General features: G+C 42.7%; 1 protein-coding gene across 4 annotated transcripts in view; it reads left to right on the top strand.

Moving 5' to 3' along the window:
* PHYHIPL (phytanoyl-CoA 2-hydroxylase interacting protein like) overlaps positions 1-17,832 on the top strand; it is a 131,131-nt gene that overhangs the window by 38,785 nt on the left and 74,514 nt on the right. For 2 of the 4 annotated variants that reach the window (XM_082222440.1, XM_082222441.1), the window contains one exon: positions 728-809. In XM_082222440.1, the coding sequence (XP_082078566.1) occupies positions 728-809 (82 nt within the window). Of the gene's footprint in view, positions 1-46; positions 163-262; positions 299-727; positions 810-17,832 lie in introns of those variants that run through there. The other 2 variants (XM_082222443.1, XM_082222442.1) reach the window with 2 other exon arrangements.

The following is a 17,832-nucleotide window of genomic DNA, read 5'->3' as shown; positions in this document are numbered from 1 at the left end:
GCTCCACCCATGGTCCCCCCCCCTGCCCGGAGGGAGGAAAGTGGGCTACAGAGAACTCAGCCAGCTAGGATGACACAGAGCTCTGGGGAAAGGCATCGCCACCGGGAGCAAGGAAGCGCGGTTGCTTAAGCAGGGGCCAAACAACTGCAGATAAGCCAATGTGTAAGTTCCAGTGGCCGGGGGGCAAGGAATGAGTGTCAGGAAAATGAGAAGAACTGAGGGATTCCTAGCAAAAGGGCAGCCCTGATGATGGAGATCCAAGATTGAAGCCAGTGGGATGCAGGAGGCAATTTCTTTGGTAGCTTTTTCCTATGCATGCTTATTTTATAAGTCCATCCCACAGTGTTTGCTTGGGAGTTTTCACTGCAAGTAAATAAGCATAGTATGCTTATTAGAGCTGGGGAAATGAAAAGTGGCAAAAGAAATGTGGCAAAAAGGACCACGGTTGTCGTCGTCGTGACATTCTGGGGAGGCTCATGCCTTTCAGTTATATAATTATGTTCTCAAAATTGTACTGCTGGAAACTGCTTGCATCCCACCCGCCCCTTGTTGTTTGTAACGCAATGTGATTGTGAATATTCGGTTAAGTAAACAATACTGAATTTATTTGAAATGGACAACTGCAGTCATTTGGATCTGTCTTCCAGATCAGAGTCTGACTCATTACTCTAAAACTGCACCTTTAAAAGAGCATGAACACATCAAGTGTATCTTCTTTTTTCAACAGGAGGGATATTCTCTGAATCTCAGTCCATCAACTTCTCCAGCTGCTCTAGGAGATAGGGAGAGAACTTGCTTCAATGGAATGAGTAAGCTTGACAAACACAAACTGTCTCTTGTTGTTTTTTTTGGGAGGGGTTGTGTGTGGGGGTGTGTGGAATTATTTGTGTTATGAAGAAATGTATAGTAGCCTCTTTATTGCAACGTTCAGATTATTCTCAAGGTCTTATTCTTGCTTCCCTCCACCACTGCCACTTCTATATACCACCTCTAACTGCAGGTGGAGATTTATGTCATTCAAGAGTAGAATGTTACGGAGATGGATTTTGGCCTGGTCTCCACCATGAAATACTAGTCCTCTATGTGCAAAGATCCTTTTTTTAAAAAAAATATGGAGGAGCTGTGTGATCTTCTGCCTGCCCCCAGCACTCTGAATTCATGCAGCCTGGTGGGATGATCACTTTATGCATTATACAGCATTTTTATTATTTATTAATTTTAAATTGCAGTGCAGTCCTCTGCAGGTCTACTCAGACCTGTCCCCTTTGAGTTCAATGGGGCTTTCCCCATTGCTTACGATTACAGGCTTAGTAAATGTGTGACTGAGATGGTTTTGGAATGAAGGAACGCCCGGGCTCATAGCACATGCCCTTAGCCACTACACTGCACCAGCTCTGAGAAATTATAATATTAGACTCAAGCATTTGAAGGAGCTTTTATTTCTTTTCAGACAAGTCCTGGGTGGCCACTGATGTGTTGCAACATGAAAAACGGGCTAGCACTTACGCAGTAATTGTAATATGGAACATTTTGCAGTATTTAGTTATATTATTAACTCGAGGACCTTTCATTTTCTGCGTGCGAAATTCAAGTGTCTGAAGAATTAATTTCCAGCCACTAATGTGGGTCAGCTTTTGTACATTTAAATTACTTTGCATTTAGTTCTCCATAGGGTGTTTTTTTATTATACTACAGTGCTACTTTTTAAACTTTTTTATTATTATTGGTGACCTCCAGTGACTTGACTAATGGTTGTTGCGGGGCATGGATAACAATGTAATCAGCAATATGACAGGCTATGGGCAGCTTGATCTACAGCCAGCGGTCAGAGCATTGAGTCTGGAGCCAATTTCCCTTGAAATAAATTAGGGCTAAGTGGGCTTTAATCCAGGCATCCTGGTCGAACAGGACTATGGATCACAGACATAGTTCTTGAACATAGATTGTGTACCAGAAATGGGAGCCTAGATTCCTGAGGGGTATGTTCTAAGGTGTGGCATGTGGTAGCTAACCACGTTGGATTCAGTTCCTGCTAACTCAGTGGAGCAAGGCCTAGGGAGAGAGACCAGTTTTCAGCCAGTAATGGTGGTAGGCAACAAACAAAGGGCAAGCCTGCCCTGGAAGCTCTTTATAGGGATTCTGGCTTTGTCACATGACTTGATGTAGCCTATCGCTGCTCAAGAGATTCTTTTGCTGTCTTGAATGAATGATGGCAACCTCTAGGTTCAGAGACGGTGTGCTCCTGTGGTACCAGATGCCAGGAACAACAACAGTAGAGGGCTGTTGCCTTCATGTCTTGCTTGTGAGTTTCCCATAGGAACATTGGTCTAATCCAGCATGGCTTGTCTTTGTTATTATGGCAGGTTATCCCAGCTTTCTTCAACCTGGTGCCCCACTCCCATCAACCACCATAGCTGTCGATTGGGGATAATGGGAGCTGGAGGCCAAACCTTCTGAATGGCACCACATTGCAGGAGGCTGTGTTACCCTTTACATGTCTAAGAGGTTGGTGTTAGTTTGACAGGTTCTCTACCTTGTATCCCTCAGGAACAGGCTCAGATGGAGGACTGAGTCATGCCACCAGTTCCTTGCTACTTGTAAGACTAAAGATACCAGAGTATTTTATCCCAAACTTTGATAACTGAAGACTAATGCCTCCTTGTAGTGCATTGTAATTTTTGTTCTAAACCTGGTTTGAGAATTTGTCTTCTGCAGATGCTGTATATTTTAAAAAATCATTTATAGCAGTGGAACGATAATTTTATGAACACAAATAGATGTATTATAATTACTGAATATGCACTGGAGTAATGCACAAGACCCAAGTCATTAAATTTTCATTACGAATGTATAAATTGGGGAAACGATCAGATTTGTTTCTAGAAATGTAATGCCTGCCAGGTCACAGACTAGCAGAGGGATGCATAAAGGTTGAGTTGAGCTTAAAAGCTTGTGTATGGGATCTGAGATGAAGAAAAATGAGGGAGGAAGAAGAGTGTAAGAAAAGGTAGCACTATGTTGTAGTAATGAATACTTTCATATAAAGAATTGGCTTATTCTAGTGATTAACAGATTCATTAAAAGGTAAAGGTACCCCTGCCTGTGCGGGCCAGTCTTGACAGACTCTAGGGTTGTGCGCTCATCTCACTCTATGGGCCGGGAGCCAGCGCTGTCTGCAGACACTTCCGGGTCACGTGGCCAGCGTGACAAGCTGCATCTGGCGAGCCAGCGCAGCACACGGAACGCCGTTTACCTTCCCTCTGGTAAGCGGTCCCTATTTATCTACTTGCACCCGGGGGTGCTTTCGAACTGCTAGGTTGGCAGGCGCTGGGACCAAACGATGGGAGCGCACCCCGCCACGGGGATTCGAACCACCGACCATGCGATCGGCAAGTCCTAGGTACTGAGGTTTTACCCACAGTGCCACCCGCGTCCACAGATTCATTATGTGGTGCTAAATATCGAGCTCCTCCAGACAACCTATTTATTGAGCATCCAGCCTGATGTACTTGTACAAAGTTTATCTGCAGGTTAGATTATATCCAGTCTTCATTGTGTATTTGTTGTGCTTTGTTTATGGGGAGGTTATATGGCAATGGGTATTCATCTTGATTTGCTTTGAAGACATTTATATGTCATCCCAAACAAAGGTCCGTATAGTTAAAGCTATGGTTTTCCCAGTAGTGATGTATGGAAGTGAGAGCTGGACCATAAAGAAGGCTGATCGCCGAAGAATTGATGCTTTTGAATTCTGGTGTTGGAGGAGACTCTTGAGAGTCCCATGGACTGCAAGAAGATCAAACCTATTCATTCTGAAGGAAATCAGCCCTGAGTGCTCACTGGAAGGACAGATCGTGAAGCTGAGACTCCAATACTTTGGCCATCTCATGAGAAGAGAAGACTCCCTGGAAAAGCCCCTGATGTTGGGAAAGATGGAGGGCACAAGGAGAAGGGGGCAACAGAGGACGAGATGGTGGGACAGTGTTCTCGAAGCTATGAACATGAGTTTGACCAAACTGTGGGAGGCAGTGGAAGACAGGAGTGCCTGGCATGCTCTGGTCCATGGGGTCACGAAGAGTCGGACACGACTAAATGACTAAACAACAATAACAAGAATATATGTCATCCCGTTAATCATTCATTCATTCCACACTTTTCAATGCATTTCCCGGTCACTTTCCAAGCTGCAAAAGGCTAGTTTCTTTTTTAAAGTGGATTTTGTTTGCACTGTGGTGAAAGAGTACTTTAAATCCACTTTAATCACACAAAGTTCCTGTTATGGGCTTGAAACCCTCCTGCAAAATACTGACAGTCTGGAGTATCTCAGTTTTATTTTGTTTAAACCCTAGTCCTCATGGATGCCGGAGAACATTTAGAAGATGGTACCACTTATGTTGAGAGCTAGTATACCCTTGTAGTGGAGAACTGTTGTCTTCATTTCTCGATTGTGGGCTTCCAGATGATGTTGTTATCTGGTTGGCTACTGCTTAGAGTGGGGTGCTAGACAGATGGGACCTTATTCTGATCCTCCAAGTTTCTTCTGGTGCTCTCAGCGTCTTTGCTCATGGCTGCTGATAATTCTCTGCAGATACAGCCCTAATGATCATTAAAACTTTCATTCAGCACTTCTGGATTTATCATTCTTGCTCTGTGCTAGAAAGCATCTTGAGACCAAGATGTAAAATTAATTACAGGCTTGGCAAGCAAAGTGAGGACGTTTGCTTCTAATAAGGGAAACAATTTACTGGGAATCTCACCTGTGTAAGCCACTTCAATTTGAACAGGAGTTGCGTCAGAGTACAGCTGTAGATCTCCGGTTCGTTTCAATTAAGCTTGTTCAGAGGAATCTGATAAATTGCGCCCAACTCTCTCTTTTCTATGTGTTAACGTTTTAAGATTAGCTAATTGAACCTCAGTACATTTGAAACTGCTGTGTGACTATAGTAACTCATTGCTTAGTTTAATTAAACGCTACACAGAGACGCGCACATACTTGTACATGAATTTGTGTGAACTTTTCTTCCCCAGCTCATAAATTATTTCTCATTCAAACAATGACAAGCTTTGGTAGGACTTCAGACTCTGAGGCCAGTAGAAATACCTAGGCTTGCATTGGGAACTTTGGCTATATGTTGGGTTGATCGCCCAGTAATACTGCAGTTTGGCTGAGCATTCGAAATAAGCTTGAGAATAAGCACCATAAATTCCACGTGTGAGAGGGAGTAACAGTGAGGGGGTTAGATACTGGGAAGTGCAAATAAATCATATTTGCAGCGTGTGTAATCTTTAGAACTTTCTAGCTTAGATACTCTTCAGCTTACATCCAGCTTCTCCTTGTGTAGCTCTGGGTAGCATTCATGGAATTCCCCATAGTCTCTGATACAGGCATTGACCACACTTGTTTCATATAGAACTTCACATTGCTGAAACAGAATGTCCTGTAGCAAATGTTCTTGCCTCTCCCTCATAATACAGTGGTACCTCAGGTTACGAATGCTTCAGGTTACATACGCTTCAGGTTACAGACTCCGCTAACCCAGAAATAGTGCTTCAGGTTAAGAACTTTGCTTCAGGATGAGAACAGAAATTGTGCTCCGGTGGCACAGCAGCAGGAGGAGGCCCCGTTAGCTTAAAGTGGTGCTTCAGGTTAAGAACAGTTTCAGGTTAAGAACGGACCTCCGGAACGAATTAAGTACTACACGAATTACACTACAAAATAATCACCTCGGACTAAGTTTCTTCCCGCCTCAAGAATGTGAACCTAACCTCTTTTCAAAGACTTGTGCTTTATCAAAGCATTTATTTGGAACGTTTTTATTTGATTTTTGGGCTTGAATCAGCTAAGATAAACTGCTATTGTGGGAACAGTTTTGCTGTGGATATTTTATGCCTGGTTTCCTTCCTTCCTGTCATGTGTTTTTAAAAAATAAAAGAAAAAAGAGTAAAAGAAAAACTGCAGGTGAATACTTGTTACTACATGTTTTAGGGAGTTCAATAAAATACACTCTTTGGAGCAGAATAAAGTCAGTTTAGATTTCCTAAAGGTAGCACCACACTGCTATACTGCTGCCTCAAAAGGCCTGCAGGGCTTTTGACCCATCAAGCCAAAAGGAGCTCACTAGTCTCGTATATAGTGGTCCAAGGAGGCTCAGCTTTCTATCTTTCTTTCTTTCTTTTTGAGACTATAAAAAGATTGAGTGTTTCTAAGTGGCTGAGAGACCACCATCTTGACTGTGCTTTCAGTTAACCTGAACAACATGGGTGTCATGTCACACAGCTCAGTTTGTGTGCTATGTTGCAGTACAAAGGAAATGTAAGATAATTTACAGGGGGTTTTTAATAAACAAAAGCTACTGTCTAGTGTATACACTTAGGTCCCACCTTATGAATGTTCACTAGGTGAAAATTCACTTATCCAAGCATGAAGAATTAGTACCCAAACCTCCCTATTCACACTGCGGATTCAGATATCCAAACAAAGGGCTTTTTTTTCTTTTACTTGTTTGCCTTTTGCTGGTTAGCTGAGGAACAAACAGAGGGAGGGAGGGGGAGCAGTGAGACAAATCGGAGCATTTTTTTCAGCATTTCCTGGGTGGGGTTTTTTTTTAATTGATATTTTATTAAGTTTTATCAGTAGAAAAGTTCAGAAAAATACAAAACCAAAAAAAATTACAAAATACAAAAATACAAACATTAAACACGAAAAAGAAGTAGAAAATAGAAACACATATAAAAGAAAACAAAACTCCCTCTTTTTTTTTTGATTTCTCATCTTTAGTTCACTTATTTTCCTGACTTCCTCACGCCTCCCTTTTTTGTATCCCTTTTGAAAATTGGTTCAGCAAATTCATAGTTTATCTATTATCTATCCCATCTTACATTTTACCTTGTTGCTAGAACCCCTTCAATTCATTTCAATGTCATCAGCATTCAAAAATTTTACAATGTTTCTGTAAATAAGTTTTAAATTTCCTCCAATCTTCTTCCACCGACTCTTCTCCCTGTGGGGTTTGTTTGTTTTTTCTTGGGGGTGGGACAAAACTCCGTGGTTGGGAATGCATTAGAATTTTCCCCATAGGAATCAGTGGAAATTGTGGACTCATTATGTGAACAGTTGCCTAATGAATGCCTTTCAGGGGACACATTGTGTTCAGTAAACACGACCCCTCCATGTACAAGGAAATAGGCATGAACACCAGTGGGAGCAGCACACTGGCTCTGTGTGTTTACACTGCCCCAACCTCACTGCTGCCTCGGCCCTCTCCCTCTATCTCCCACTAAGCAGCAGAGACACGACTGACTGGAGGTTGGGTGAGCAATGCCACCATACCGTGCTGCCCACTGCTGCTAATAACACACCTATTCCCCTATTGTTCTAATGTAAACATAACAGTGAAAATTCTCTATTATATCTAGAAAGCTTTACTATCCTGACATTTAAAAAACAATTCACACCAAGGTTCCTCTTCTTCTAATTTCAAGAGCCATCCATCAAACACTGGGTGGGATAAAATCTGACAGATCATCATTATGCAAGCAATAAATTAATATATATATATATATATATATAAATTGGGCCTTTTGTATTCAGGTGGCAGCACACAAATAAGAGTTCGCTCTCTGTCTAGGCTTCAGTCTTCAGAAGTAGAAATTATCACCTTGCACAACCTTTCTAAAGATGTTTGAGCCTTAGGCTTAAGTACCTGAATGTCAGAATGAATAGAGATCTGGATAGCCAACTTATTGCTCAAGGTGGAAAACAGTATAGTGAGCAAAAGCAGAAAGAGTGCTGCAATAGAATTCATGGGATGGGCATGGGGTAGCAAGCTTTGGAAGTAAGAGTTTCATTACTATTCAAAATGATTTCCTCAGCAGTTTACATAAGAGTTTTCGGAAATACAAACAGAAGTGATCAGGGATGTGCTTAGGAAAAGCAAATAAAAAGATGTTGGAGCTCATTAAAAAGTTTGACACAGTCTTGGGGAATCATTCCGTGTCTGTGTGGTGTACATATGAGTATGCATGAATGCTTGTGTCTTAGTTTACATTCTGCTGCCTCACGTATGGCAAAAGGGGAAGCTATTGATAAAGGTAAAGGGACCCCTGACCAGTCGTGGCCGACTCTGGGGTTGCGGCGCTCATCTCGCTTTATTGGCCTAGGGAGCCGGCGTACAGCTTCTGGGTCATGTGGCTAGCATGACTAAGCCACTTCTGGCAAACCAGAGCAGTGCACGAAAACGCTGTTTACCTTCCCGCCGGAGCAGTACCTATTTATCTACTTGCACTTTGATGTGCTTTTGAACTGCTATGTTGGCAGGAGCAGGGACCGAGCAACGGGAGCTCACCCCATCGTGGGGATTCGAACCGCTAACCTTCTGATCAGCAAGTCCTAGGCTCTGTGTTTTAACCCACAGCACCACCCGTGTCCCTAAGCTATTGATAAGTTGAACCAATAAACACTTTCAGCTGAAAGGCTGATTGCCTGGAACTGATGGGAGTTGTAGTCTAACTACAACTGGTTGGTATCCTATTGACTACTCCTGAATGGGGAAACTATTGACAACAAGTTGAACCAGTAAGAGCTTTCAGCTGAGGTGTGTAGCTTCTAATAAAATAATCACCACCATAACCACCTCCCATGTTCTCCCTGATTTGGAAACTGGAGGCACTACAGGGCTATAAGATTTCCCGAGAGTAGGAAAGTACGATTAGTGAGCCCTCTGATCTGGCATTCCCCCTTGGCAGAAACAGTAAGGGGATGACTGGGACTTTGATTTTTGTCACATACGTAGGTATTTGGACTGACAGCCTTGCTGGATCAGAATCAAAATCCTCCTGCCCAACCTTTGGTTTCCACCAGTGACCAGGCAGATGCCTCTGTGAGGGGTTGTGGCGAAGACAACAGCCTTCCCTTGTTTGTCTGTAGCAACTCGTACTTGGATGTATCTGAACATGGCAGCTCCATTCAGCTGTAATGGCTGATAGCCATTGATGGACTTCACTGTGATTAATGATAGTGAGAGAGAAAATAAAGTATTCCATTAACAGGTTCATGAAGTGAAATAGTCTAGAGGAACACCAGTAGAAAATTGAAACCTAGCAGGGGTTGGCTTTGGTTTTTCAAAATTCAGCAGTTCCCCGTGTGAGGCCAAAATTTGTTGCTTGCTCCACTTCTCACTTAGCATTCTGCTCAGTTCACCACATCATAGTTGCAATGCCCTGTGGCGCCCTCTAGGCTCAATGCCCACTGCAGCGGAATCCACCTCTGAGCCCAGTGTAGCAACTGTTTAGAAATTAAGTTGTGGAGTTGCACAGTATTCATAGCAACGTTTACTCTACGCATCGTGTTTTATAAGCTTTGCAGCAGCAAATATTACACCTAATCTCAGCCTAAAGATGTACAACTTGTTTTGTTTTAATTAGGGTACCGAGTTATTTTAATGTCCCGGGAGGTGTTCATGTGTGCATCTGTGTGCAATGTGCATATGTCCTGCTTTCATGTTGTGGTAGTTTTAGCATGCCGGAATCTGAAGAACTTCTACCTGCCTTATTAGCAATTACTCAGCCTCTTTCTCCACAGACTGACCCATCTCTACACTTCCGTACACTACCTGTTTCAATAAGACCCAGTGAGCTGCACAAAATATCTCATTACCTGTTTGGGGGTCCATGAGGAACACATATGTTGGATTTCTCCAGGCTGCACTCTGGTCCCACACACATGCCCATCCGACTGCTTGATCTGTACCAAAGACAACTCCCAAATATGTCCAGTCTCATGTTGCACCTTACTGATACAGAAGCACAAATGTTCTCTTTTTTTGTTTTTCCTTTTGGAGATGTGACCTTCATCTGCCTTCTAGCACTCTTCAGACTGCCTCCCGTGTGTATTCAGTGTGTGTGTGTGTGAAGTTAGCACTGACAATCTCACTGCTGCCTGCCTGTGCATCATCAGGTCACTGCCAAAAGCAGAGTATGCAGTTCGAGAGACAGGCTTGCTATTTCAAATTCCATCTAGGGGAGTCGGGTTGGCAAAGATCTCTGCCCCCCACCTCACTCCCGGTCTCTGTTTCTTCGTCTCTCTTTCCCTATACACATGTGTGTGTGTAGGAAAGTCTCAGCAAGGTTTAAAGGTTCACTGTGGCAATTTTGAATAAGGGATTCCGCCCAAGATATACAGCCAGTTTTCTTAGGTAAATTAGGATAAATTAACTCCATTTGAAGTGGCAATTTAAAAAGTGTAGTACATCCTTTAGCCTTCACATTTTCTAACCCACCCAGACAAATTGCAGTCTTGTAGGGACGTGACATGGGCATAGCTAAGGGGGAGGGCAGGGGGGCAACTGCCCCCCTAAATCAATACAAATCAATACAAATATGAGCTTCTTCCCCCTGGCTATGCCCATAAGACACGATATACTCTTACCTCTGCCTGGGATTTGTGGGGGAAAGTGGCTCTCAGACATGAACTCAATGGGACTTACTCCTAAGTAAATAGACTTCCTGCATTTTTTTCACCCAATCCTTTTTATCAGACATTTAGATTGCATTTCTAGACCCACGTATCAGTGAAGCTTACTTCTCAGCAGTTATGCCTAGGGTTGCCCTGTTAAGGAACAAGTTATACACACCATGAACTCCTGCTGTCTGAATCTTCCTCCTCCAAACTGCCACCCCCTTTAAGCCGCTAGGAGCTCAGATGACTTGAGCAGCAGAGCAATCTCCCTCAGCAAATCTTCTCCCACTGGAATCATGCCCCATATAACATTATATACAGGATTTAAGATGCACTTTGCAAATATCTGTGCACTTTGCAAACATCCGTGCTGTAAATGAACTCATCAATATTAACAATTTCCCGGGCAAAGAGAAATAATTAATCATTTATCTGGAATTCATTTTGCACACCACTTGTTTTCCAATCTTGTATTTGTTGGTTTGCATTTTTATGGAAAGATCATTTTATTGCTGCTATTAATGTATTTATGGACTTCACCAGCCTGTGACGTAAACAGTGACCGGTGGGTGGAAGGGTTTTACAAGAGGTGGCACAAAACTGTGAAAGGATGTCCTGATCCTTTGTTTTGGAGCTCAACTTGTTCACTTCACCCAGACTTGCTGTTACATAATGTCACATTACATAAGCAAGAACAGTGTAATTTGCATAATCGTCAACCCTGTAATTTGGTGGTTACAATTGGCAGATCTTTCTCAAATGCCCGGGGCTAGAAATTTACTGTGACGGCTGGAAACTGATTGTTGGCTTAGGATTCATTATTAATATTGATGAGTAGTGCAGAAGAGTGGTCAGATGTCGCCATTAATTTCTGAAAATAGAATCACGGCATTTTTAAAATGGTCATTCAAATGAAACGTGTGCTGTTGAAATGCAGCAATATACTGGCGAGTGCCACTCATTGTCAGTTTGATGGGCTTGTGTCCTTATACAGAATTAAAGAGAAAAGTAGTGTTAATGATTTGATATTTTGCACCTGCTACCTTGTGTGGTGTGGAACTGCTGTCTGTCTCTCCTGTCATCAAAAGTAGGTTTGTGGTGGCGTTTCACTTCTTGCCTGTCGGTCATCTCTCAATACCACTCAGAACTGATGCCTCAGTTACCAGAATGGTGTGGGAGCAATTTCCGCCATGTCTAGTCCCTTTAGTAATGTCTTTAAGGAACCACATCATTTGACTAAATTATGCAGTTGTTTCTTACAGATGTTACATGGGGTGGTGTAGGAACATGATTTATTTTGGGCAAAGACTTAAGCATGGACACTGAAAGTAGCAGAACTTAAAAACACTTTAGTCTGATTGTGCCCAACGTAAGCTATCATTCAAGTCTTTTTACATAGGGTAATGTATAACTTTTGGTAATAATATATTTCTGTGAAGTGTTTAACTCCATGAAGTGGCTACCCACAGCATTCACCCTTAGAAACCCAAGTTGGGCTCTTGGAAAAGATCTTAATGTCAGTTTCACAACGAACAAAGAGCCTGCTGTTTAATTAATTGGGTCTAATTGAGAGCTTTCACATATTAGTGATCAGTGAACTGTAATTGATAAAGCTACACCTCAAAGCCTTTACAATTGCCAATTGCATGTTCTTGTGAGGTTGCATCCTATGTGTATGTGTGGGAGGAGGTGGGTTCTGTTAAAGCGGTCAACTAACTTTTTCTGGCTAATTAAATCAGTTGACATTTGCTTCATCCAGACAATTTCTTTCACCTGGGAAATGGCACCTAAATTTGCAGAAATAAGTAGCTTAATAAGGTACCTGGGGCAAAAGGGTAATGCACTAACTAAAGGCTGTACTGTAATTTGTATGTTACTGAACCTTAATGCATTCACCAAGCAGTAGAGCTCTTCTCTTTCCTTTGCTTACTCTTGCACATATGTGTACCCGGAAATCCTCCATGGGTAATTACGAGTTGGCTGGCTGATGGAAGGTTTTGGAGTATTTTTTTTAAGTCAATTAACAGCCTCGCTTTTAACTGATTATTTAATTCGGCAGGAAATTATATTGATCTAGGAGATATTTTGAGACTACTTAATAGAGATGAAAAATATTCCCTTGGTTAAATAACAATAAATCCTTTACTGACAGGGAACATCATATTAAACCCATTGACTGTATCCAGGGAGGTCAAACATAGATGGTTTGCAGCAATGCTGTCTTGTGCAGAGTACTGGCCAACCAGGGACAGCCCCAATTAAAAATATTGATTAATTACAGCCCAAGATTTAGAGGTTCCTCAAAAGCTTGTTAAGGAAAGGTTCAGCCGTGGCAAACAAATGAAATAAGTGGAGGAGGCAAAGCACATCTAATGGCATTGGCAAATCTCAGTTCTCAACAAATTTCTCTGTTAGAGTAGGTTTGCTGGCAATTAGATACTTCTGGAGACCACTCTGCTCTTAAATAGCAGTGTCTACGAATGCCGTTTCCCATCGTGGTTTGTGATAAAGGCTGCACATCTGCAAGACTTTGGTCTTTCAAATTTCAGGGTTGCCCTGTGCAAGACCAAAATTCAACTCCCCTCTCACCTTCTATTTGGCTCAATTCGCTATGCCATAGTTGTGATGCCCTGCAGCATCCTCTAGGCTCAGCACCCAGTACAGCAGAACCAGACACACTTCCCCAAAACATGCCTCTGTCCTCCTTTATGGAGAGGGTGAAAATTGATGTTGTTTCATCCTTCTGTAAATTCTAGGATTGGCTACGGTCATGAACTCTCTTTGGGGCTCCCCTTGAATACCTCTGTGATGCTTCTTTGAGTTGCTTCTTGTTGAATTCTTGGAGGAGGGGGAGCATATTAGACGCCTACCGTATTTTTGCTCTATAGGATGCACTTTTTCCCCTTCAAAAATGAAGGGGAAATGTGTGTGCATCCTATGGAGTGAAGACGCCATAGCCCCGCGACCCTCTCCCGGCTGGAGAGGTGATGCGCGGCTATGGCAGGAGCCTCTCCGCTGCGCCTTTCCGCTGCTCCCTGACCTGCTCTTTGGGGCTGGTGGTGGGCTTCCCCCCGCCAGCCCCGAAGAGCAGGTCGAAAGGAACCTGAAGCCTGGAGAGCGAGAGGGGTCAGTGCACACCGACCCCTCTCGCTCTCCAGGCTTCCAAGGTAGCCGCCTGAACGCACCTTAAGCGGCACCTTGTTTTAGAGCAGGAAAACAAGAGGGGGGAAATTCTCCCTCTCTCTGCACAGCGCCTCCTGCCGCTTCGCTGAACGGGCGCTGGGCAGAGAGGGGGAGAATTTTTTTTCCTTGTTCTCCCCCCTCTAAAACAAGGTGCGTCCTATTGTCCGGTGCGTCCTATGGTGCGAAAAATACGGTATTTTATGGCAACTGCACTGGGTTGCTTGTTAGTTTCTCAGTCTAGTTTAAGTTGCTTCCATTTAAAGCCCTCCAGGACCTGAGACAAACATGTAAGACAGTTTTTCCCCCTCTTCATATGAGCCCTGTCACTGTCTGTACTCTGCTGGCTGAGGCCTGTTCTCTGTGCCTAAGGCATGTGGGGAGAAGGTTCCTTTCAAGGAGAGCATCACCCCAACACAAAACACCTTGTGCATTTTGAAAAAGAAACTCTACCTCCTGCCTGGATTGCTGGTGGCTTTCCCTTCCATTAACCAGAATCAAACTTCTAGCAACAACTGCCTACCTGTTAACTGTATTTGGATCTCCAGGTAGGAAAGAGAGACAAGTCTGTATCATAGTGAACCTACTGAAATTGCCAAAACAATGCACTAACTGCAAACAGCAACTGCCCTTCAAAATTTCCACTTCTCCCAATTTTGTGATGCTGTTCTCCAACTATAGAAAAGTGTACCAAAAAAATCATATATGAAGGGGAGAGGGTGTGTGGAAATGCAAGTATTACTGAAAGCAATTCACAGAAATACATTTATCAGGGGAATTGTCGCAAAATGTTATATTAGGCAAAATCGCTGCAAAGAAAAAAATATATGTATTAGGAGGAAAACACACTAAAATGCTGATGAACTTTCATGATTAAAAATCTCAAGCTGATACAGAAGTGTTGTGAACTGAGTTTAAGATTAAAAAAATGAGAAACGGAAGAGAAATATCCCTGACAGATTCATCCATTCCTACCTCCAGGAAGGAATTGTTAGAGGAATAATGATCCATACCACATGGAAGTTTGTAGTGCAATGAAATGAAGAACTTTGCATAGAAAGGTTTTCTTTTCTTCCTCTGAATTGCCAAAGAGGGTTTCAGAGACAGATAAATGTAGGAAATGATTCAGTGTTATGTTAATTATACCCACTTTCTCCTCCTCTACCTTTATCAGCGCCACAAACATGCACACATCACGAAAATCCTTATCATGCCATAACAGCACTGCTGACACTATCAGCAGCTGGCTGTTAAAACATTTCGTTAATTTAGGTTACAAAGGACACGCTGTCTAATATTTTATCTAACTGCATCTTTTTAAAAAAAAAAAATGTTTCAGATAAAGATGAGGCTGCCACAGCCAAGGTCCTTAATTACTTTTGCTTAAAATAGATGAGGTCCTTGTTCATCTACTTCCAATTTAGGAGTGGAAGATCAGGTGTGAATCTGGAAATTCCTAATGGCTTCCCAGAGTGGAGTGGCTCCTTTGCAAGAGGAAGGGATAATCAACCTTGAAGAAAGCCAAATGCAAGGGAATTAATGTAGTATTTGAGGGGCCTCTACATTATAATTCTGGGGAAAATCTTTCCAACATGGGTTGCCATTTGGATGCAGATTCAGAAGGCTCTGAGGCTGCAATCCAAACTGCCTTTGTAGCAGGCTGTGTTTCTTTTCCCCAAGAGGTCGGAGGTGTCTCTTCTCTACTAGAGTCCACCTGTGAAGAGGCATCAGCATCACTTCACCAGTGCAGAACTCTTATTCCACCAAACGGGCAGACAGTACTGCCAGCAAAATGCCTACTGGCAGTAGCTTGTAGAAGGGTGTTTGGGGGACGCTGGTGTGAGCTGGCCTGGGATCCAAAGGATCGATAACCTGTTGAAATTGCAGAGTCCTGTGCACAACGGAATGACGAACAGTACGTGCCACATGCTTAATGTTGCTTTATTTTCAGTTCAGTATTGAGAAATTACAAACATGCATCTTGCCTCTGCTGGAGCAGAGAAGCAACCGTACTTCTCCTCGGAATGAAGAACACCGAGAGAAAAGTGAAAAACAGGAAACCAGTGTACGTCACATCCAGCTTCCCATTCCCGTGGGAAAACCCAACAGTACTCTGACTGTGGAATGTAAACATTGTCTTGTGACAAGCACTTTGCTGCACAGTGAAGAGAGCAGAAACCAACATCCTCCCCCTTTCTGTGAACATCACTGGGCAGCGTGTTCGTACAATATCAGTACAAACCCAACTTCTGTACATAGGTACAGTGTTGATCCCTTGATACAATCTTGGACAATACATCAGCAGGAATTTCATTACCTGGCATATAGGACACCGTTACGAGTCCCTTCTGAATATGTTCCCTAGCATGTTGCACCTTCAATTGCAAGTGCTTCGTGCTTTGCTTACAACCTTCCGAATTCAGCAAAGCCAAACATGCTTTGTTGTCCTGGTAAACCTGGATTGGACATTTGACAGGAATTCTCATGTCTTTGCACAATTGTAACAACCATTCACAATCCTTAAGTGAATAAGACAGTGCATTCAGTTCAGCTTCACAAGTACTTAAGCTAATTGTTGTTTGCTTCTTGCATGACCAATCAAATAGACCCTGATTGTACATGTAGCAAACTCCAGACGTACTTTTCCTGTCTGTAGTGTCACTTCCAAAACTTGCATCTGCAAAAATTTCAAGACCACCAGACTTCTGATTGTTAAATCTCAGTCTGTAATGCATAGTGCCTTTCAAATAGCGTGCTATGCGTTTCAGAGCTTTCCAATCCTTAACAGTAGGATTGTTAACTTGTCTGCTTAGCAAATTACAGCTAACAGCAATGTCAGGTCTTGAACATCTGGCAATGAAGTTTAGCTTGCCTAGCACACTTCTGTACAGTGTAGTGTCAGAAAATGCTTCTTTAGTGTCTTCTACCTGATAACCTGTTGTCATCGGTGTGTCTACAGGGTTAGCATCCATCAGGTTTAGTTTGCTTAACACATCAGCAATTTTCCTTGACTGGTGTACTAGAATGTTACCACTTTGATCTTTCTCTATTTCCAGAGATAGGTAGTTGTTTACCTCACCAAGATCTTTCATGTCAAAGTGCTCTTTCAGTTGAGCTAGGGCATTATTGTACATTGTAACATCTTTCCAAAAGAATAAAATATCATCAACATAAAACAAACAATACAGCTTCTTTTGCCCCTCCTCTTTGACAAATACACATGGATCAGCTTTCCCTTGTTGAAAACCTAGAGAAAACAATGCTTCAGTGAGTTTTGTGTGCCAACACCGTGCACTTTGTTTGAGACCATAAAGGGACTTTTTCAGAGCACAAACAAATCCCTGTTTTACCTGTACGCCATCAGGTGGAAGCATATAAAGTGATTCACCTAGAGATCCGTACAAAAATGCTGTATTTACATCGTGGTGACTAATGTGTAGATTCTCCTCTGCAGCTAGCTTGAGCATAAGCCTAATGCTCTCATACCTCACCGTGGGTGAGTAGGTCTCGTGATAGTCTTCACCTGGTACCTGTGCAAAACCTCTGGCTACCAATCTGGCTTTGTGTCTGACTATCTTGCCATTTTGATCAGTCTTTGCTTTGAAGACCCATTTGCTTCCAAGCAGTTTAATTCCTGGAACTACTGGAACTAGCTCCCAAGTTTTGTTCCTTTCTAAGGAATCAAGCTCAGCCTTCATGGCGTTTAACCATGGCTCAGCTTCCTTAGAATCCAAATCCTGGATTTCTTGGAAACTTGAAGGTTCAAATACCTTCTTGGAGCTTTTAACAGCTGCTACTGCTGTCTTAGCAAATTCATCAGCAAATCTCTTTGGAGGTCTGCCTTTTGTGGCTCTTTGTGACCTGCGAATCAGCCTTTGGTCTTCAACACTCTCCTCTTCCTTCTTGGGAGAAAAGTGACCTATTGTGAACAATGGTTCTTCCAATTCCTGATCAGAGCTTTCAGAGGGTCGCATAGAGGCTTTCGCACTCTTGAAATCCTCTGAATCACCCGATTCAGTTTCAGACTCAGAATCAGAACCTTCATCAGTGGGTGTGGGTTGCTGTTGCTTATCCTCAGTCTCATCACTGTCATCAGGATAACATTGGAAAATTCCCACATTCTCCCCCCACTTGGCATTGTACTCAACACTTCTTGTGAGTTTAATTGTGTTAGAGTCAGTCATCATTATTCTGTA

The sequence above is a fragment of the Podarcis vaucheri genome (genome assembly GCF_965113315.1).
Source record: "Podarcis vaucheri genome assembly, chromosome: 5".
NCBI lineage: Eukaryota > Metazoa > Chordata > Lepidosauria > Squamata > Lacertidae > Podarcis > Podarcis vaucheri.
This window is presented reverse-complemented; position numbering and strand designations above follow the sequence as displayed.